At 39.7% G+C, this 16591-nt stretch overlaps 1 protein-coding gene across 2 annotated transcripts in view; it reads right to left on the bottom strand.

Moving 5' to 3' along the window:
• Positions 1-16591, bottom strand: part of COPA (coatomer protein complex subunit alpha) — a 44405-nt gene that overhangs the window by 10785 nt on the left and 17029 nt on the right. The window contains exons 8-17 of one of the 2 annotated variants that reach the window (XM_027528585.1): positions 15938-16037; positions 14956-15091; positions 13580-13662; positions 8134-8284; positions 7128-7194; positions 6107-6182; positions 4121-4203; positions 2910-3049; positions 2112-2197; positions 1859-1997 (exon numbers count right to left, since the gene is read on the bottom strand). In XM_027528585.1, coding sequence (XP_027384386.1) covers positions 1859-1997; positions 2112-2197; positions 2910-3049; positions 4121-4203; positions 6107-6182; positions 7128-7194; positions 8134-8284; positions 13580-13662; positions 14956-15091; positions 15938-16037 — 1061 coding nt within the window. Of the gene's footprint in view, positions 1-1858; positions 2025-2111; positions 2198-2909; positions 3050-4120; positions 4204-6106; positions 6183-7127; positions 7195-8133; positions 8285-13579; positions 13663-14955; positions 15092-15937; positions 16038-16591 lie in introns of both variants that reach the window. The other variant, XM_027528576.1, reaches the window with a different exon arrangement.

The following is a 16591-nucleotide window of genomic DNA, read 5'->3' as shown; positions in this document are numbered from 1 at the left end:
TTTCTTTTACCAGATGTAAAGACTTACAAAACTATAACACTCAAGACAGTGCAGAATTCGATCGCAGATAGACAAAAGACCACAAGAAAACAGATCTTTGCATTTCTGTAAACGTGATTCATATATCACAAAGATGGCTCTGCAGAACTATGGGGAAAAGTTGGTATTTTTCAATACACGCTGCTGCTGCTGCTGCTGCTAAGTCGATTCAGTCATGTCCGACCCTTTGCGACCCCATAGACAGCAGCCCACCAGGCTCCCCCGTCCCTGGGATTCTCCAGGCAAGGACACTGGAGTGGGTTGCCATTTCCTTCTCCACTGCATGAAAGGGAAAAGTGAAAGTGAAGTCACTCAGTCAGGTCCGACTCTTTGTGACCCCAAGGACGGCAGCCTACCAGGCTCCTCCGTCCATGGGATTTTCCAGGCAAGAGTACTGGAGTGGGGTGCCATTGCCTTCTCCCTGAGTGTCCTTATGAAAAAGGAAAGCTGAGCCCACTACACTTTATACCATATACAAAAATCAACTTCAGGTAGATTATAGACCTAGATGCAAAAGGCAAAACTATAAAGTTGTCATAGGAAAGGTAAAAGAATGTTCTTATGATCTTGGAGTCAATAAAGATTTCTTAACTAGGACACAAAACTTGATATCCATAAATGATAAGGTGCATAAACTCAACTACATTAAGAACTTCTGTTCATTAAAGGATCTCAAAAGAATAAAAAAATATGCAGCAGAATGGGAGGTGATATTAGTACTTGCAATACACTGCCGTCAAAAGGACTGATGTTCAGATAAATAAAGAACTCCTATAATAAAAGAACAAGGATAACTTATTTAAATGAAAGATAAAAGCCTTGAACAAAATTCATAAGAAAGGAAATACTGATGGATGGCTAAATAAAAAAAGTTGTCTAATCTCCTTGGGAATCAGATAATAGCAACGTAAAATTACAAAATACATCCCATATCTGCCAGTCAAAAATGAGTCTGACAAAGGCAAGTGCCCGCCAGGGTGACAAGCAAGGAAACTTTTATACAATGCTGGGGGGCATGCAAATTGCTAAAACCACTCTTTCACATTAGTGAGCAAATGTGAAGATAAGCGTGTTCTACGACCCAGCAATTCTGCTCGCGGGAAACGCCCTAGAGCAATATATGTGCATATGAACCAGAGTACATGTAAGAATGTTTAAAAGAACATTGTTCCTAATAGCCAAAACCTAGAAATCGCCCAACTATTGGTCTAGTATAGAACTGATAAACTGTGCTATATTCATATAAGCGAGTATTATACAACAATGAAAACAAATAAATTAGAGCTATAACATGGATGAATCTTACAAACAATATATTGAGCAAAACAAGCAAAATATAAAATATATTCAGCATGACTTAATTAATATGAAGTTCAAAAGCAGGCAAAATTAAATCATTATTTTATTGATAAAATAATGGTGGTAAAATTGCAAAGAAAAGCAAGGAAGAAATTATCATAAAAGTCAGAATAACGTTTTCTTTGTGTGGTGAAGAGAGAGAGTTGTGATCAATAGGGACCACATGGCAAAGGGAAATGTTCTATTTCTTAACTCGGGTGGCAGTTACACAGATGTTCATTATATAACTGTTTGCTATTTCATATATTTATAACCTATATAATTTTCTATATTTGTGTCATATTTCACACAATTTTAAAACAGCTGAAAAAAGAATGTTCTGATGCCTCCAGCACATATATGCCAAACAATGCTTTTCCATAAAGACAGTTCAAGGAGGACTTCAGTATGTCTCTTGAGACAGGATAGTGATTTTCAGAAGCCACTTTCTCCCATTCTGTATTTCAGATAATTAACTTACCCAGTGGTGACAGCATATTTGATGTGGTTGCTTGTGGTATAGATAAATACCCCACTCTCATCCCAGGCCCCACTCTTGACACGAATGTTCTCATGAATGTTACATAGAGCCTCCAGTTTGCGGTTACAGATCACAATGGCTGTAAGAGGCATAGGACATGAGTGCTCTGCTGGACAGGGTGAGTGAAGTAGGCTGGCAGGGACGGGGAGGGAGGGGCTGGTCTCAAATCAGGGTGGATATAATCAAGACTTACCATGTTTGGCCAGTAGTGCTACATGGGACATGTCTGCTGACCAGATAACATATTTCACCTTGGAAATCTTCACAGATGCCAGAGTCCTGGGATAGAGAGAAGGGCAAACATGAGTGGGTCTGATCCCCTTGTTCCAGGTTATGACTTACCGCCTCTTCATCTTCAAATTAATGTAAACCCTAATTTCTCTCTTTTTTTTTTTTTTTTAGCATTTAATTAATTTTTTAACACCAAAAACATTTTGTACTATGGTATACCTGATTGACAATGTTGTGGCAGTTTCAAGTGACTGGCAAAGGGACTCAGCCATATATACATATGTATCCATTCTCCCCCTAATTTCTTAACACCAAATAAGCATTTTTGTATTACAGTTCGGTGACAAATATTTTGGCTCACACTGTACACTTCCACCTTCCTCAACTCCCTGACCCTCATTCCCATGTGTTATTAGGAACTTGTGTATGTCTATTTTCACCACTGCACCATAAGCTCTGTTAAGTACAGGAACTATGCCATTCATTCCTGTGATCCTATTCTAAGTCCCAAGAGCAATCTTTGTTCAGATAAATGCTCTGAAAACAAATTAACAAGCCCCTTGTAACGCTTGTTGTGTGTGTGTGTACAGGATGGAGGGTGATCACAGAGGGAAAAAACTGATGAGAAAGAGCCTTGGAATTATAGCACAAAAATTGGCCAAGCCACAAGTCAAACTCACTTGGGGAAAAAAGCTCCCACTAAAGATTTCCACCCTCCCCCACTATAAACCTGTCTGCTTAGGGATATCTGACATGTTACCGCTTCTGCTGTACATCAAAGAGCGTGATGGATTCTGCATCTCGAAGCAGGAGGTTGCCTGTGCCAGCATAAAAAATCTCATCGCAGTTAGGCACCTGTACCTTTTTGGTGATCTCATTCTTTAGATTCTTGATCAGAAGCTGAAATGAGTATAAAAGGTGGGGTTAAGAGGAATACATGTAAGATGACGACAGGTGACAATGTCCCTTAGCAATTATTCCTCAGCTTTGATAAACCATTTGTTTTCTTTTTCTGGCTGTCCAGGTCAATCACCACTATATGTAGACCACTCTAGCTAAGATCCTCTTGATAGGGTCTTAATAGCCCTTCTTTTTTCTTCAATTGAAATATCCTAAGTCTAACTAAAATCTGAATTCCTTAATCAACCAGAGAGAGAACAGAGCACTTCTGGGGCTTAAATTTTTGTTAAATATTTTCTTGAGAGAGCTTTGCTTAACTCTTTTAGAATCCATTATATTTTAAATACCAATGGATGTAGTAGGATAAGGCAGAGGATCTACTCCTTATCCAGCTCACCTATTTGGGGCGGGGGGGTGGGGCAGGGGGACAGGCCCAAGCTGCACGGCTTGCGGGATCTTAGTTCTCTGACCAGGGACTGAACTCTGGCCCCGGCAGTAAAAGCACTAAGTCCTAACCACTGGGACTTACCAGCTCACCTATTTCAAATTTGATGTTTCTTTGGCCCCTGTGTTATCAAGAGTGAGTTTAGCTTGGTTCTTAAGCCCAGAGCCACAGTGATCCTCCACCCAATCAAATCAATTTTAAGGCCTTTTTTTCCCCAAGGGGTGTGGGGTAGAACTAAGGAGAAAGAGGGTTTCCCTGGTGGCTCAGACGGTAAAGAATCTGCCTGCAGTACAGAAGACCTGGGTTCAATCCCTGGGTCGGGAAGATCCCCTGGAGAAGGGAAAGGTTACCTACTCCTACTTCTTCTTGCTTGGAGAATCCCATGGACAGAGATGCCTGGCAGGCTGCAGTGCGTGGGGTCGCAAAGGGGACTAACGCTTTGTTGTGTCCGTGGGGACACAACCAAGGGACTAACACTTTCACTTTTTTTAGGAGAAAGAAGCCAATACACAGGAAAACAGCTGCCCAAGGGAGAATAAGAGAAAAATCATGCTCTTCATTTTGCAATACAGAGGTCAATGCCACCACACTCCCCAAATTAATTTCCCTTTTTAGTCTTAACTCACCGAATGCATCCGATCTAGGACAGCAAACCGATTTCGAGCAACCCAAACAGCTGTCAGGCCTGAGGATCGTTTCCCTTCAGGAGCTAAGAAGAACAAAACCAAAGGGCAGGAGCATGTGGTAAGCTACTGGCAGGTGACACAGTCAGGTGCCATGAAGCTGCCAGTCTTGCTGGCTGCCATGCTGGCTTTGCCAGTTCAGCTGCTTCCTAACTAATTCAGCCATAACCTGAGGCTATTGTCAGGGACTTTTCCCCACCAGTCCCCTCCAAACTCCAACCTCTACCCCTGCCAAGCCTCTTTTCTCTAGGCCAAGTGATTTGAGCCAACACCATATACTGGCAGAGAAGGACCACCCATCTTGGGAGACAGCACACTCCATCAAGTTAACGAGCAGGGCCTCTCTGGCCAAGCTGTGGCACAAAGCAAGCAGCCTGTGAGTATCTTGGACCTCCTGTCTCAACAAGCTAGAGGAGAGACACAGCTCTCTCTCCAGGACCCAGCTGCTCTGCTGCTTTTAACATGCAAATACAGACCTCCTAGTAGAGCAGGGTGGGGCACAGAGTTCCTAACTAAATCCAGGCAGTTCTATGCTGGGCAGAATTTTGCACCAAGTTGTTGCTCCATTAATGTCAATCAATCATTCTTAATACCAGGAAGAAAGTTACAAAATGCTTCTCAGTTTCCAAGTATTTCACTGACTAATTAGAATTCTAAATAGGCACTCCACCCTCTGGGAAACTTCAAAGGGGATACACAGAAGGATGCACTAAATACTCTTATCTATCAGTATCAGCAGGACACTGGACAATACACACTGGCCAGCCTTGCCAGGCCACCCCTTGACAACCAGAGGTCTCAGGCAATTTTAACAAAATTAATTATTATCACAACCAACAGTCCCATTTTCCAGGGGCTGGAGAACCACATTATTCCAGCTTTTGCTCTTTCTCTTCCTCTATGTTCCCTATCATTGGACTCTATCTTTATTCCTTTAATAATTACCATCTCCCTCATAAAATGGAAAGGAGAAAATAAAAGTGGTTATAAGAGAAAGCAAAAATATTTTAGACTCTATTAACTGTAAACAGATGGGGAAAGGAAGCAAGGGGATGGATAAGCAGGGACTAGATAAAAAAAATTGGTCAGAAATGGCTCAACTGATTAATTTATAAGGGAGACTTTTCATTTATGGATACCAAAGACATATAGGTTTTCTCTTCTCACCATGACCACACTTACAGAACAGTGATCATATTAGCAGCAATAATGACACAGGAGCACCCACAATAGGGCAGAACTAGCAAAGTATCTCTCAGACTCTGTTGATGGGGTCTAAAATATCATGGAAGTATGCTGTTAAGAGTAGGGACCTGAGGTACAAGCCTCTGACCTACAAATCAGCTGGAGGAAGTACACTAAAGGAGACTCCAATCTATTCTGAGAATGTTTTGTCAGCAAGTGCTAATGGTAAGGACATTAACAAGGGATGGTGGTGATGGAAGAGGTAGGCAGGGTCTCAGCTGGATCCTGGGATCCCTGGTGGGGTGTGGGGCTGTTAACAGCCTCATCGTTTTGACATGCAAAAGGAAGCAAATCGGATCTGGATATGGATGGGAGAGCATAAATCCCTAGTCCCAGGATGAGACATTGCAAGATTGGAACCACATTTTTAAATAAATGAAACTACCAGGGTGAAAGTCATATCAGCTGACAATAAACTAGGATAACATGCTGTGCTGAAAGAGAAAACGGAGAGTGTCTAATAACCAAATTATAAAATATATATATCTAGCTGGAGTAATAAAATGGAGGAGGAACATGAATATTTCACACCATGGTCGCCTCTGATGCAATTGGCAGCAGCACCTGCCAACGACATGAGTGATGTGGCCATGGCCTGGGGATGGAATGAAAAACTTGAAGAGAAGAGATGATTCGGGTGAGGAGAGCTAGGAGCAGAGCTGGGAACACAAAGAGAATGCCTACCATCAGGATTCTGGGAGTCAGCATCCTTGGGGATGGTATACAAGTCATAGGTACTATTTTCTAAATTGCTGGCTCTCTGTAGAGGAATGGGAGAAATTAAATTGTTAGTAGGAGTCCCCAAGATACCAGTTTACTCTGACATAGAAAACAGTATCATTACACAGATAGCAATCTGAAACTATACTCTTCACACCCTTCACTCAGAGGACATTTGGATGCTTCTACAGCTAAAAATTATAGGGCTCTTTGCCAGAGAACTCAGCATTCACATAAGTTTTGTTGCTGTTGTTGGAGTCGCTAAGTCATGTCCAATTCTTCGCAACTTTTCCTTTTATCTTCCAAAGACATAATTTCTGAATGAAAGCAAGGACTGCTCTCTATTCCACAAATTAACAGATTAAGAAACCAATATTCCAATGCCCCACCTGAGTAAACTCATCAACTTAAAGTCTGTTTGAAGGGAAAAAAAAAGACATTAAAGAAAATTGCCAGGAGGAAAATATGGGACAGTTAAGATATTGAAAAAGGACTGGGATCAGAAACTAGAAGTCCTATTGGGAAAAATAAGTTTTCATTCTTCTGATTTGGCAACCAGGGCAATAAAATTAGGATGTTGTTTCCTTTTTTAAAAAATTGTATGGCAAGAAATGAGGCCCCAAGATAACAATAACGAAAGGAATGCCTCTCAAAATCAGCTCTACTATTTTCACCCAAATAGAGAGATCAAGATAAGCATCTTCTTTGCATAGGATACAGTCCCAAACATACTTTCAAATTACTTTTAGTGATTTGGGTGATTTGACTTGATGCTCCATTAAGTTTAGAAGTTGTCAGCCTTATGACAGATGTAAGTACACAAACCCTGAACATGAGAACAGAAGTCTACCTGGTTTGAGCCTTTGTTTACTATTTCAGCTCTCTCAAAATGACCATTAAATAGTTTCTAAGAAGCCATCAGAGATCCTCTACGGGTATGAAACAGACCTATGGGAAATGAGGAAATGCCAGGAGGTTTACTTACTGTACACAGTAGGACTGCGTTTTCTGCTGGATTGTACGACATACTGAACACTGGAAACTTGGAACCACTAGAGATATGTATACCAAGAAAAGAGAAATTTAGGAAAGAGATATAATGAAAACAGGAAAAAAGGAATTACTCCTGTACTTCCTTCTTATTTAATCTTTACACATATACTTATCACTTTTATAATCAAGAATAAAAAATTAATGAATAATGCATCTATTTCTTCCTTCCTTTAAGACTTAGGGACTCCCCTATTTCAGCTTTGAGTGAAGTGTTTTTAAAAAGCTCACCTAGTACAAGTCTACTTATTCAACAGAAGGTATGGTGAGCACTCACTGTAGTGAGTGAGACTGGTTCTTCCTGGGTACAAATTCCTACACATAATTGCAGTGGACACCACCGAGTAACATGATGTGATTTGCTTCGGGCTAGTTTCTCCTGTCCCTTGGAATATTAACATAAACCCATCTCTTTATTGTAGTAATGCTGGAGGGTGACTGTCAAACCCTTATGCCAAAGCTTGCTACCATGAATGTTTCAGCATGCTAATACAGCTGGCTTTCCAAGAGGATAGCTCCTTTTCCCAGGCACCCCAGAGGTTATTGTATCTTCAGAGTTAAGAGTTTCCAGAGACATATATTCTGGTTTAGAGTTGTGTGCATTTTGCTGAAAAGCAAAGAAAGAGTTATAGAAAAGAAATGCCAAATAAAGGCAAACAGGTCTGTCACCAAGTTGGGCTACTCTCAACCAGGAAACTTTCTCCAGTTTTCAAGACACCTGCCAAACTGGCTGTACGATTTCCTTTCCTCAGGATCTCTAACATTCTTAACAGGGGCGCTCCCATTCGTCTCATGACCTTGCCCAACATGCTCCTGGGGATTCTATCTGTGACAGGAGATGAGATCCAAAATGTTGTTAAAAGAACAAGAGTCCAGTTTGCAGGTACTGTATCATGGTAACAGATGAGACAATTTGGAGGGAAGAAATTAGTCTAATTTACCTCCGCAACTGCATCACAGCTACGTCTTTGGAGCTGTTGAAATCCAACTGACGTAAGAATCGGTCCTTGACATAATGGAGCATATTGCCATGAACAGCATAGGCTGGCCGTTCTCGTTCCAGTTTAAATACAATCATGCCACCATCATGGCCTGGGCCACAGGGCAAGGGAGGAAGAATTAGTTGCAGGTAAGAAAGAAAACTGGCAACAGCAGATACATGAAGATAATGACTGTGTATGTATGCTACAAACAAAGTTAAGACATTTAAATGCAATCTTTATTTGTCTGAATGCCCACAATTCTTGGCATCTTTATTCAAGTGAACACCTGTAAATCCTTCCCCAATACTCACTCTATCATACTGGCACATTAGACAAGTCCTCCTTCATGTTCTAACAGCCCGTACAAACCTCCATCATAGCACTTATCTTGCACTGTAATTGTTTAGGTATATCACCCCCACTATACACTGAGCTCCCTGAAAGCATAAATTACAATAATTTCCATCATTCCCCAGTCACTATCATATAATAAACATAAAAGGTATGTGCTGAATAAATGAATATTAGTTTAAAAAGACTTCCTGATTCTGTTTTTTAAAAATGTTTCACTTTTCTCTACCAGCATTATCCATCCTTCAGAAAAACTTTCAATCTTTGTCCTCCAAGTGTGCACTCCACACATAAACCAGATCATGTCACTCCCCTACCCAATACCTTCCAATGGCTTTCCATTCATTCAGGATAAAATCTTAAATTCGAATGGCCTACAAGGCAAAGTCCATTCTGCTTTGGTCTTACCTTCTATTACTTCACCTATTATTGGCCACTGTGATGTTCCTCAACATGTTAAACATCTCTCACATCACGGTCTTTGTATTTGCTGTTCCTATTGTCAATGCATATGTGATTCCTCTTCACTTTTTCAAAGCGGCAGTCCTACACTCTTCCCTCTCTATCCCACCTACTTTTGCTTAACTCTCCTTTAAAGCAGTTTTCACCATACAATGTTACACATATTCATTGTTTTATGGGTCTATTTCCCTTCACTACAAACAAAAATTCCAGGGCCTCAGGCACAGCGCTCCCCAGGGACTGCCCCAGGCCCATTTCCAGCCCCAGCCACCCCACCAAGATGCCACCGGCCCACACTCCCCAGGGCCTACGCCTGCCCATGTGCACTCCAGCTCCAGCCAGCCTGCCAAAGCACCAGGTGCAGTCTACACAGGAGATGCTCTCACACAAGGCCACTCTGTGAAGACCAGGAGAGGTAGCTGTTTTGCTTAAATCCACCGAAACAAATGCCAAAAGTCATTCAAAATGAAGAGACAAGATGTTCCATACAAAACAACCCCAGAAAAAACCCTAATGAAAGAGGTAAGTAATTCACCTGATAAAGAGTTCAAAGAAGCAATCATAATAATGCCCACCAAACTTGAGAGAAGAATGGAAGAACTCAGTGATAACTTCAACAAAGAAAATATAAGAAAACCAATCACAAGTGAAGAATACAATAACTGAAAAATTATGCTAGAGAGAATCAACAAATTAGATGAAACAGAAGAACAGATATTCGATCTGTAAGACAGAAGAGTGGAAATCAATTGGAACAGCAAAAAAAATTTTTTTAAGTGAGGAGGCTTAAGAGACTTCTGGGACAACATCAAACATACTAACTTTTGCATTATAGGATTCCCAAAGGAGAGAAAGGAACAGAAAATTTATTTGAATAATAATGACTGAAAATTTCCCTAACCTGCAGAAATATATATCAAGGGCCAGGAAGCAGAGATTCCCAAATAAGATGAACCCAAAGAGATCTTCACCATGACGTATTTTAATTAAAATGGCAAGAGTTAAAGAGAGAATCTCAAAGGCTGCAAGAGAAAAACAATCACATACAAGAAAAATCCTGTAAGACTATCAGCTGATTTTACAGGCCAAAAAGAAATGGCACGATACATTTAAAGGAAAAGACATACTACTTATCCAGCAAAGCTATCATTCAGAATTGGAGAGTTTCTCAGACGAGCGAAACCTTAACAGAATTCATCACAACTAAAGCAGCCTTATAAGAAATGTCAAGGCCTCCTTTAAGCAGAAAAGGCCACAACTAGAAACAAGAAAATACATGAAAGGAAAAATCTCACTAGTAAAAGCAAACACATAGTAAAAGCAGTGGATCAACCACTTAAAAAGCTAATATGAAGGTTAAAGACAGGGAGAACAGCTGACCCTTAAACAATACAGGTTTTAACTGCACTGGCTCACTTATATGCAGTTCTCTTTCACCAAGTATGTATGATAATACTACATAATCCATGGTTGGTTGAATCTTCAAATATGGAACAACACATCCAGAGATTCGACTTTAAACTTATACACAGGTTTTAGATTGCACAGACGGTCAGTGCCCCCAGTTTCCACACTGTTAAATGGTCAGGTGTAGTACAATCAACTATAATAAATAGATAAGGGAGGGCCTTCCCTGTGTGGTCCAGTGGTTAAGAATCTGCCTTCTACTGCAGGGGATGTGGGTTCAATCCCTGGTCAGAGAGCTAAGATGCCACATGCAGGGTGTGAGATCTAAGCCCCCAAGCCACAACTACTGAACCTGAATATCACAAGTAGAGAGAAGCCTGCACACTGCAACGAAAGATCCTGTGTGCTGCAACTAAGTCCCAACACAGCAATAAATAAATAAAAATTTTAAAAAAATAGTTAAGGGATACACAAAATAAAAATATGACATCAAAAACAAATGAGGTGTGTGTTAAAAATGGAGCGCTTCTAGAATCTCTTTGAACTTAAGTGACTATCAGCTTAAAATAGACATATATATACAGTTCAGTATATATGAACCTTATGGTAACAACAAACAATGGACAGACAAAAAATAAAGAGAAAATCCACACGTACTAACACTAAAGGAATCCATCAAACTGCAAGGGAAGAAACCAAGAGAACAAGACAGAAACAGAGAAGAACTACAAAAACAACCAGAAAAAAATTAACATCATGTCAATAAGCACATGCCATGCTGTGCTCTGCTAAGTCACTTCAGTTGTGTCTAACTCTTTGCGATACTATGGCCTATAGCTCTCCAGTCTCCTCCTCTGTCCATGACATTCTCCAGGCAACTGGAGTGGACTGCTATGCCCTCCTCCAATAAGCAAATGGTTATCAATAATTATTTTAAATGTAAATGGACTAAATGTGTCAACCAAAAGACTTAGGGTGGCTGAATGGATTAAAAAAAAAAATGAGATCTATCTATATGCTGCCTACAAGAGACTCACTTTAGATTTAAAGACACACAGACTGAAAGTGAAGGAATGGAAAAAGATATTTCATGCAAATGTAAGAGAAAAGAAAATTGGGACATTTCTTATATTAGACAAAATAGATTTCAAAACAAAGATCATATCAAAAGACAAAGGGCATTACATAATGATAAAGGGGTCAATCCAACAAGAGGATATAATATTCGCAAACATTTAACCACACAACACAGGAAAACCTAAATACATAAAGCAAACATTAATAGAAATAAAGGGAGAAACTGACATAAAGGGAGAAACTGACAACACAATAATAGTAAAGGACATTATATTCTACCAACATCAATGAACAGGTCACATACAGACAGAAAATCAATAGGGAAACACTGATCTTAAATGACACATTCCCAGACAGAATTAATAGAGAACATTCCATCCAAAAGCAACAGAATACATTCTTTTCCATCTGGGAGTTGGTGATGGACAGGGAAGCCTGGCATGCTGCAGTCCACGGGGTTGCAAAGAGTCGGACATGACTAAGCGACTGAACTGAACATTTTTTTCAAGTGCACACTGAACATTCTCCAGGACAGATCACAAGCTAGGCCACAAAACAAGGCTCAATACATTTAAGACTGAAATAATTTCAAGTGACTTATTCAACCATAAAAGTATGAATCTAGAAATCAACTAGAAGAAGAAATCTAGATAAAACACAAACACATAGAGACTAAACTATAAGCTACAAACAACAGGTAGGTCAACAAAAATAACAAAGAAGAAATAAATACCTGGAAAAAGATGAAAATGGAAACAAAATCTATAGGACACAGCAAAAGCGGCTCTAAGAGGAAGTTCACAGTGAAAGAGGTTTACTTCCAAGAAACGAGAAAAATGTCAAGCAATCTAAATATATTAAAAAACCCAGAAAATGAAGAATGAGCAAAGGTCAGTGAGTATGAAGAAGAAACGATAAAGATTAGAGCAGAAATAAATAGAAACCAAAAAAAAAAGGAAGGAAAAAATTAAGAATTGGCTCTCTGAAAGATAAAATCTACAAACTCTTAGCCAGACTCATCACAAAAAAAGAAAGCCCAAATAAAATTAGAAAGAGGAAAAATTACAACTGATACCAAAGAAATACAAAGGATTATAAGAGAATACCACAATGATATGCCAACAAATTAGACAACCTAGAAAAAAAAGGATAAATTCCTAGAAACATACAATCTTCCAAGACTGAGTCATGTAGAAACAGAAAACCTGAATAGACCAAATACTACTAACAAAATTGAATCAGTAATCCACAAACTCCCCAAAAACAAAAGTCCAGGTCCAGATGATTTCACTGGTAAATTCTACCAACATTGAGAGTTAATACCTATCCTTCTCAAATTATTCCAAAGACTGAAGTGGAAAGAACACTTCCTAACTCATTTAATGAGTAAAACATTGCTTTGATACTAAAAAGCTGACAAAGACCATAAGAAGCCAAAAACAGGCCAATATCCTTGATGAGCATAGATGCAAAAATCCTTAACAAAATATTAACAAACCAAATACAATATATTAAATTATTATAACTCAAAAAGTTCCATAAACTAAGGGACATTGTTTTATACACTGCTAGAATACCAGCACCCAGACTAGGGCTGATACTCAGTATGCATCTGCTAAATTGATGAGTAACACTCAGCTTCTAGCTCCTCAGTCTGAGAACCTCAAGTGTCCGGTATTAGTCTCTAAGTCTCCTAATCAAAAAGGAACTAAGGAACTAATCAAGAAGAATGCGCTGTAGGGGAATTCCCTGGCAGTCCAGTAGTTAGGACCCAGTGCTTTCACTGCCAAGGGCCCAGGTTCAATCCCTGGTCAGGAAACTAAGATCCCACAAGCCACATGGTGTGCCCACCCCCTCACCCCCCGCCCCGCAAAAAAAAAAAAAGAGAGAGAGAGAATGGGCTTCATTATTAAATGAATTTTGGAGGAAAAAGAACACTGTGCCAAGAAGATATAGGGGGGAAAAGGAGAAAAGCTTCAACTACATGGCTCTTAGACTTTACTTTGCCTTGTCATCCTACCATATACTTACTGGAGACAAAGTTAATGGAGAATCACTCTCAAGTCTTAAAAACTGAACCAAAGTGAACAAGAGAAGTGGCCCTTACCTGCTGCAAAGAGGTTAAGGTTAGGGTGGGCAGCTAAGACCCAGAACCGATCATGGTCCCTGCGGAATGTCTGAACTCCAGTGCTAGGAAAGCAAAAGGTATACAAAGAAAAATATTAATTTCCAAGAAAACTTCAGCCTATCACATGCAAGAGTATTGAGCTGTAGGCCAACACACTGATAAAAAGTAAACCAAGTACAGTGAAGGGACACATTTTAAATAAAGACAGCCACAAATTCTACCAAAGAACAGAAAGAGGACTTTAAACCGACTCTATTGCTTTGGTATTAAGACTTCCCCACTCATCATAATTTTCTACCATGCTGTTTTCATTTAATATTCCTTATTTCTGTAGCTACAGAAGAAACTGCTTAAATATAAAGCAGAAAAAGAACACAAGCAGAAATTTCTATTTGATGGAAAATTTGTAAATGATGCCTAATCTCTGGGTCCCTTTGAAAGGTTGTTGTTGAATCACACAAAGACACCAGGATTTTTGGCCCCCGGAGGAGAAGAATTCAATCTGGGGCCAGAAACGAGGCTTGATTGCTCAGAGCTTTTGTGTAATAAAGTTTTAATAAAGTATAAAGGAGATAGAGAAAGCTTTTGACATAGGCATCAGAAGGGGGCAGAAAGAGTACCCCCCTGTTAGTCTTCAGCTGGATGTTATAACACTAGCAGTCTGTTAATAAAAGAAAGGAATGTCTTAAAACTCAGAATCGCACCAGGCCCCTCACCCATAAGATGCATTTTGGGATAATCTTGGCACCAAATGGTTCATCCTAGGCCATAAAATGATTAACTTGAATCTTGTAGAAGGACAGGTTACCATACAGATAGTTTCATTTACATAGATTAGGGCAACAATATCTGAGTATAACATACTGGTTTGTCAAGTAGGTTCTGAGCTATTAGGCAGGACCAACTTGAAGACAGAGTTTGGGGTAAATGTATAGTATATTAGCATAACTTAAGACAAACACTTCCATAAAAAATGCATTGGTTATCTCAAGGTTTGGGAATAGTTAACTTCAGGTGAAACCAGGTGTCATTATGGCAACACAGTATTTTAAGAGAAATCTCCTTTTAAATTTGCATAGAGAAGGAAAAAAATATCGCTAGTTTGTTTCCTCCTGCAGCTTAAGAGAGATAAAAATGTCTGACACTTGCAGGCTATTTGCTCTGTTTGGAGACCCCTGGCCTTCCTGCCTGTTACCCTCTCACCTTCAAGTTTTCATAAAATATAATTTGATTTTTCTATATGCAGAGGATGATAAGAAACAAAAATTATTAATCTGATTTTTTAAAAGAACAGAGTAAAAGAGAGAAAGGGGCTTTCTCCTGGGTTTGGTCACACACCACCGTAACCCCCTTACCGCTTAGACATGTCCCAGACTCGGATACTCTTGTCCTCAGAATTGCTGAGGATCAACTCTTGACGAGGGTGGAAGACAGCACAAGATACATTGTTGTAATGGCCTCGGCAGGTATCAACTTCCCATGCTTTTGATTCTGAAAGACAAAAAAGAATTAGGTCACCACAATTCCCTACTACTGTAAGTTTGGGATTTTGAATTATGACATCCTTTAACCAAATGCTGCTTTTGCTAACTCACTTCAGTCGTGTCCGACTCTGTGCGACCCCATAGACGGCAGCCCACCAGGCTCCCCCATCCCTGGGATTCTCCAGGCAAGAACACTGGAGTGGGTTGCCATTTCCTTCTCCAAGGCATGAAAGTGAAAAGTGAAAGTGAAGTCGCTCAGTCGTGTCCGACTCTTAGCGACCCCATGGACTGCAGCCTACCAGGCTCCTCCATCTGTGGGATTTTCCAGGCAAGAGTACTGGAGTGGGGTGCCAACCAAATGCTAGATACTACAAAATCTTAAGTAGTATCCCACTTCTTTCTAATAGGTCAATTTCCTTCATTTATGACTCTGAATCTAAGTATTTCTTTATTTCATAAAGAAGATGAACTATAGCACCCCTTCTCTGTCATTCTTCATCTCCTTACCCTGCCTTGTCACTAGCTGCCATTATAAAAGCTTCATACGGCAGGAATTTTATCTGGTTTAGTCATCACTGTATCTTCAGAGCCTTGAACAATGGTTAATACAAAGTAGGTACTCAATAAATAGCTGTTGGATAAATGGAATTCTTTATTAAAATTACGTTCATACTCCTCCAAATCAGGATACCATCAAATGAAAAAAAGGGAAGAGAGCAACTGTCATGTTCCCAGGATAAGCCTAACAACCTAAGGTAGAAAAATGGGTCACTAAATCCAGAACACCTGACTTTTTCAGCTTGCTGGTCAGCAGCCAATATTTTAGGTATGATAACACTGTTACCTCACTCACCATTCATACGCCAGATCTTCACTTGACGGTCATCTGCCCCAGATACAATGAGTGGCATAGTAGGGTGAAATGCAGCCCAGTTAACTCCACGATCATGACCCTGTACCAAAAAAAAAGTGGTTTGCAAAACCAAAAAAAGTGATTCTTCATATCCATTACTCAAAGCAATGGACCAGTGGACCATGCTCATGGTCATAAAAAATGTCTCTGATTTTCACTCCATGTGAAAAAGACTCAAGGGACCGCTGCTGTAAGATTTGACCATGAGTCACTAACTACATCAGTCTATCCAATAGTATTCCCAAACTCTCATGGGAATTCCCAAATCCCTTCTCCTCTAAATTCAGCTTCATTTGCATTTGGGATATACTGTCTTGCTTTGTTTCTGGCCAATTATATTGTATTTCTCCAACCAGCTATTAGCATCTCAAAAATAAAGACCAATTTAATAACTTAATGAAGAAATTCTCAAAGTGTGGTCAAGAAACTCTATCCCCAAGAACTTTTTAGGAAACCCCAGCAATGTTAAAAATTACTTTCATAATACTACTAAAATGCTATATACCCTTTTCACTCTTATTCTCCCATGAGTATAGAGTTTTACAGAGGTTACATGACATGTGATGATGTCATTGCTTTGATGGCTAATAGACT

Source organism: Bos indicus x Bos taurus, chromosome 3, assembly GCF_003369695.1.
Source record: "Bos indicus x Bos taurus breed Angus x Brahman F1 hybrid chromosome 3, Bos_hybrid_MaternalHap_v2.0, whole genome shotgun sequence".
NCBI classification, from domain to species: domain Eukaryota; kingdom Metazoa; phylum Chordata; class Mammalia; order Artiodactyla; family Bovidae; genus Bos; species Bos indicus x Bos taurus.
This window is presented reverse-complemented; position numbering and strand designations above follow the sequence as displayed.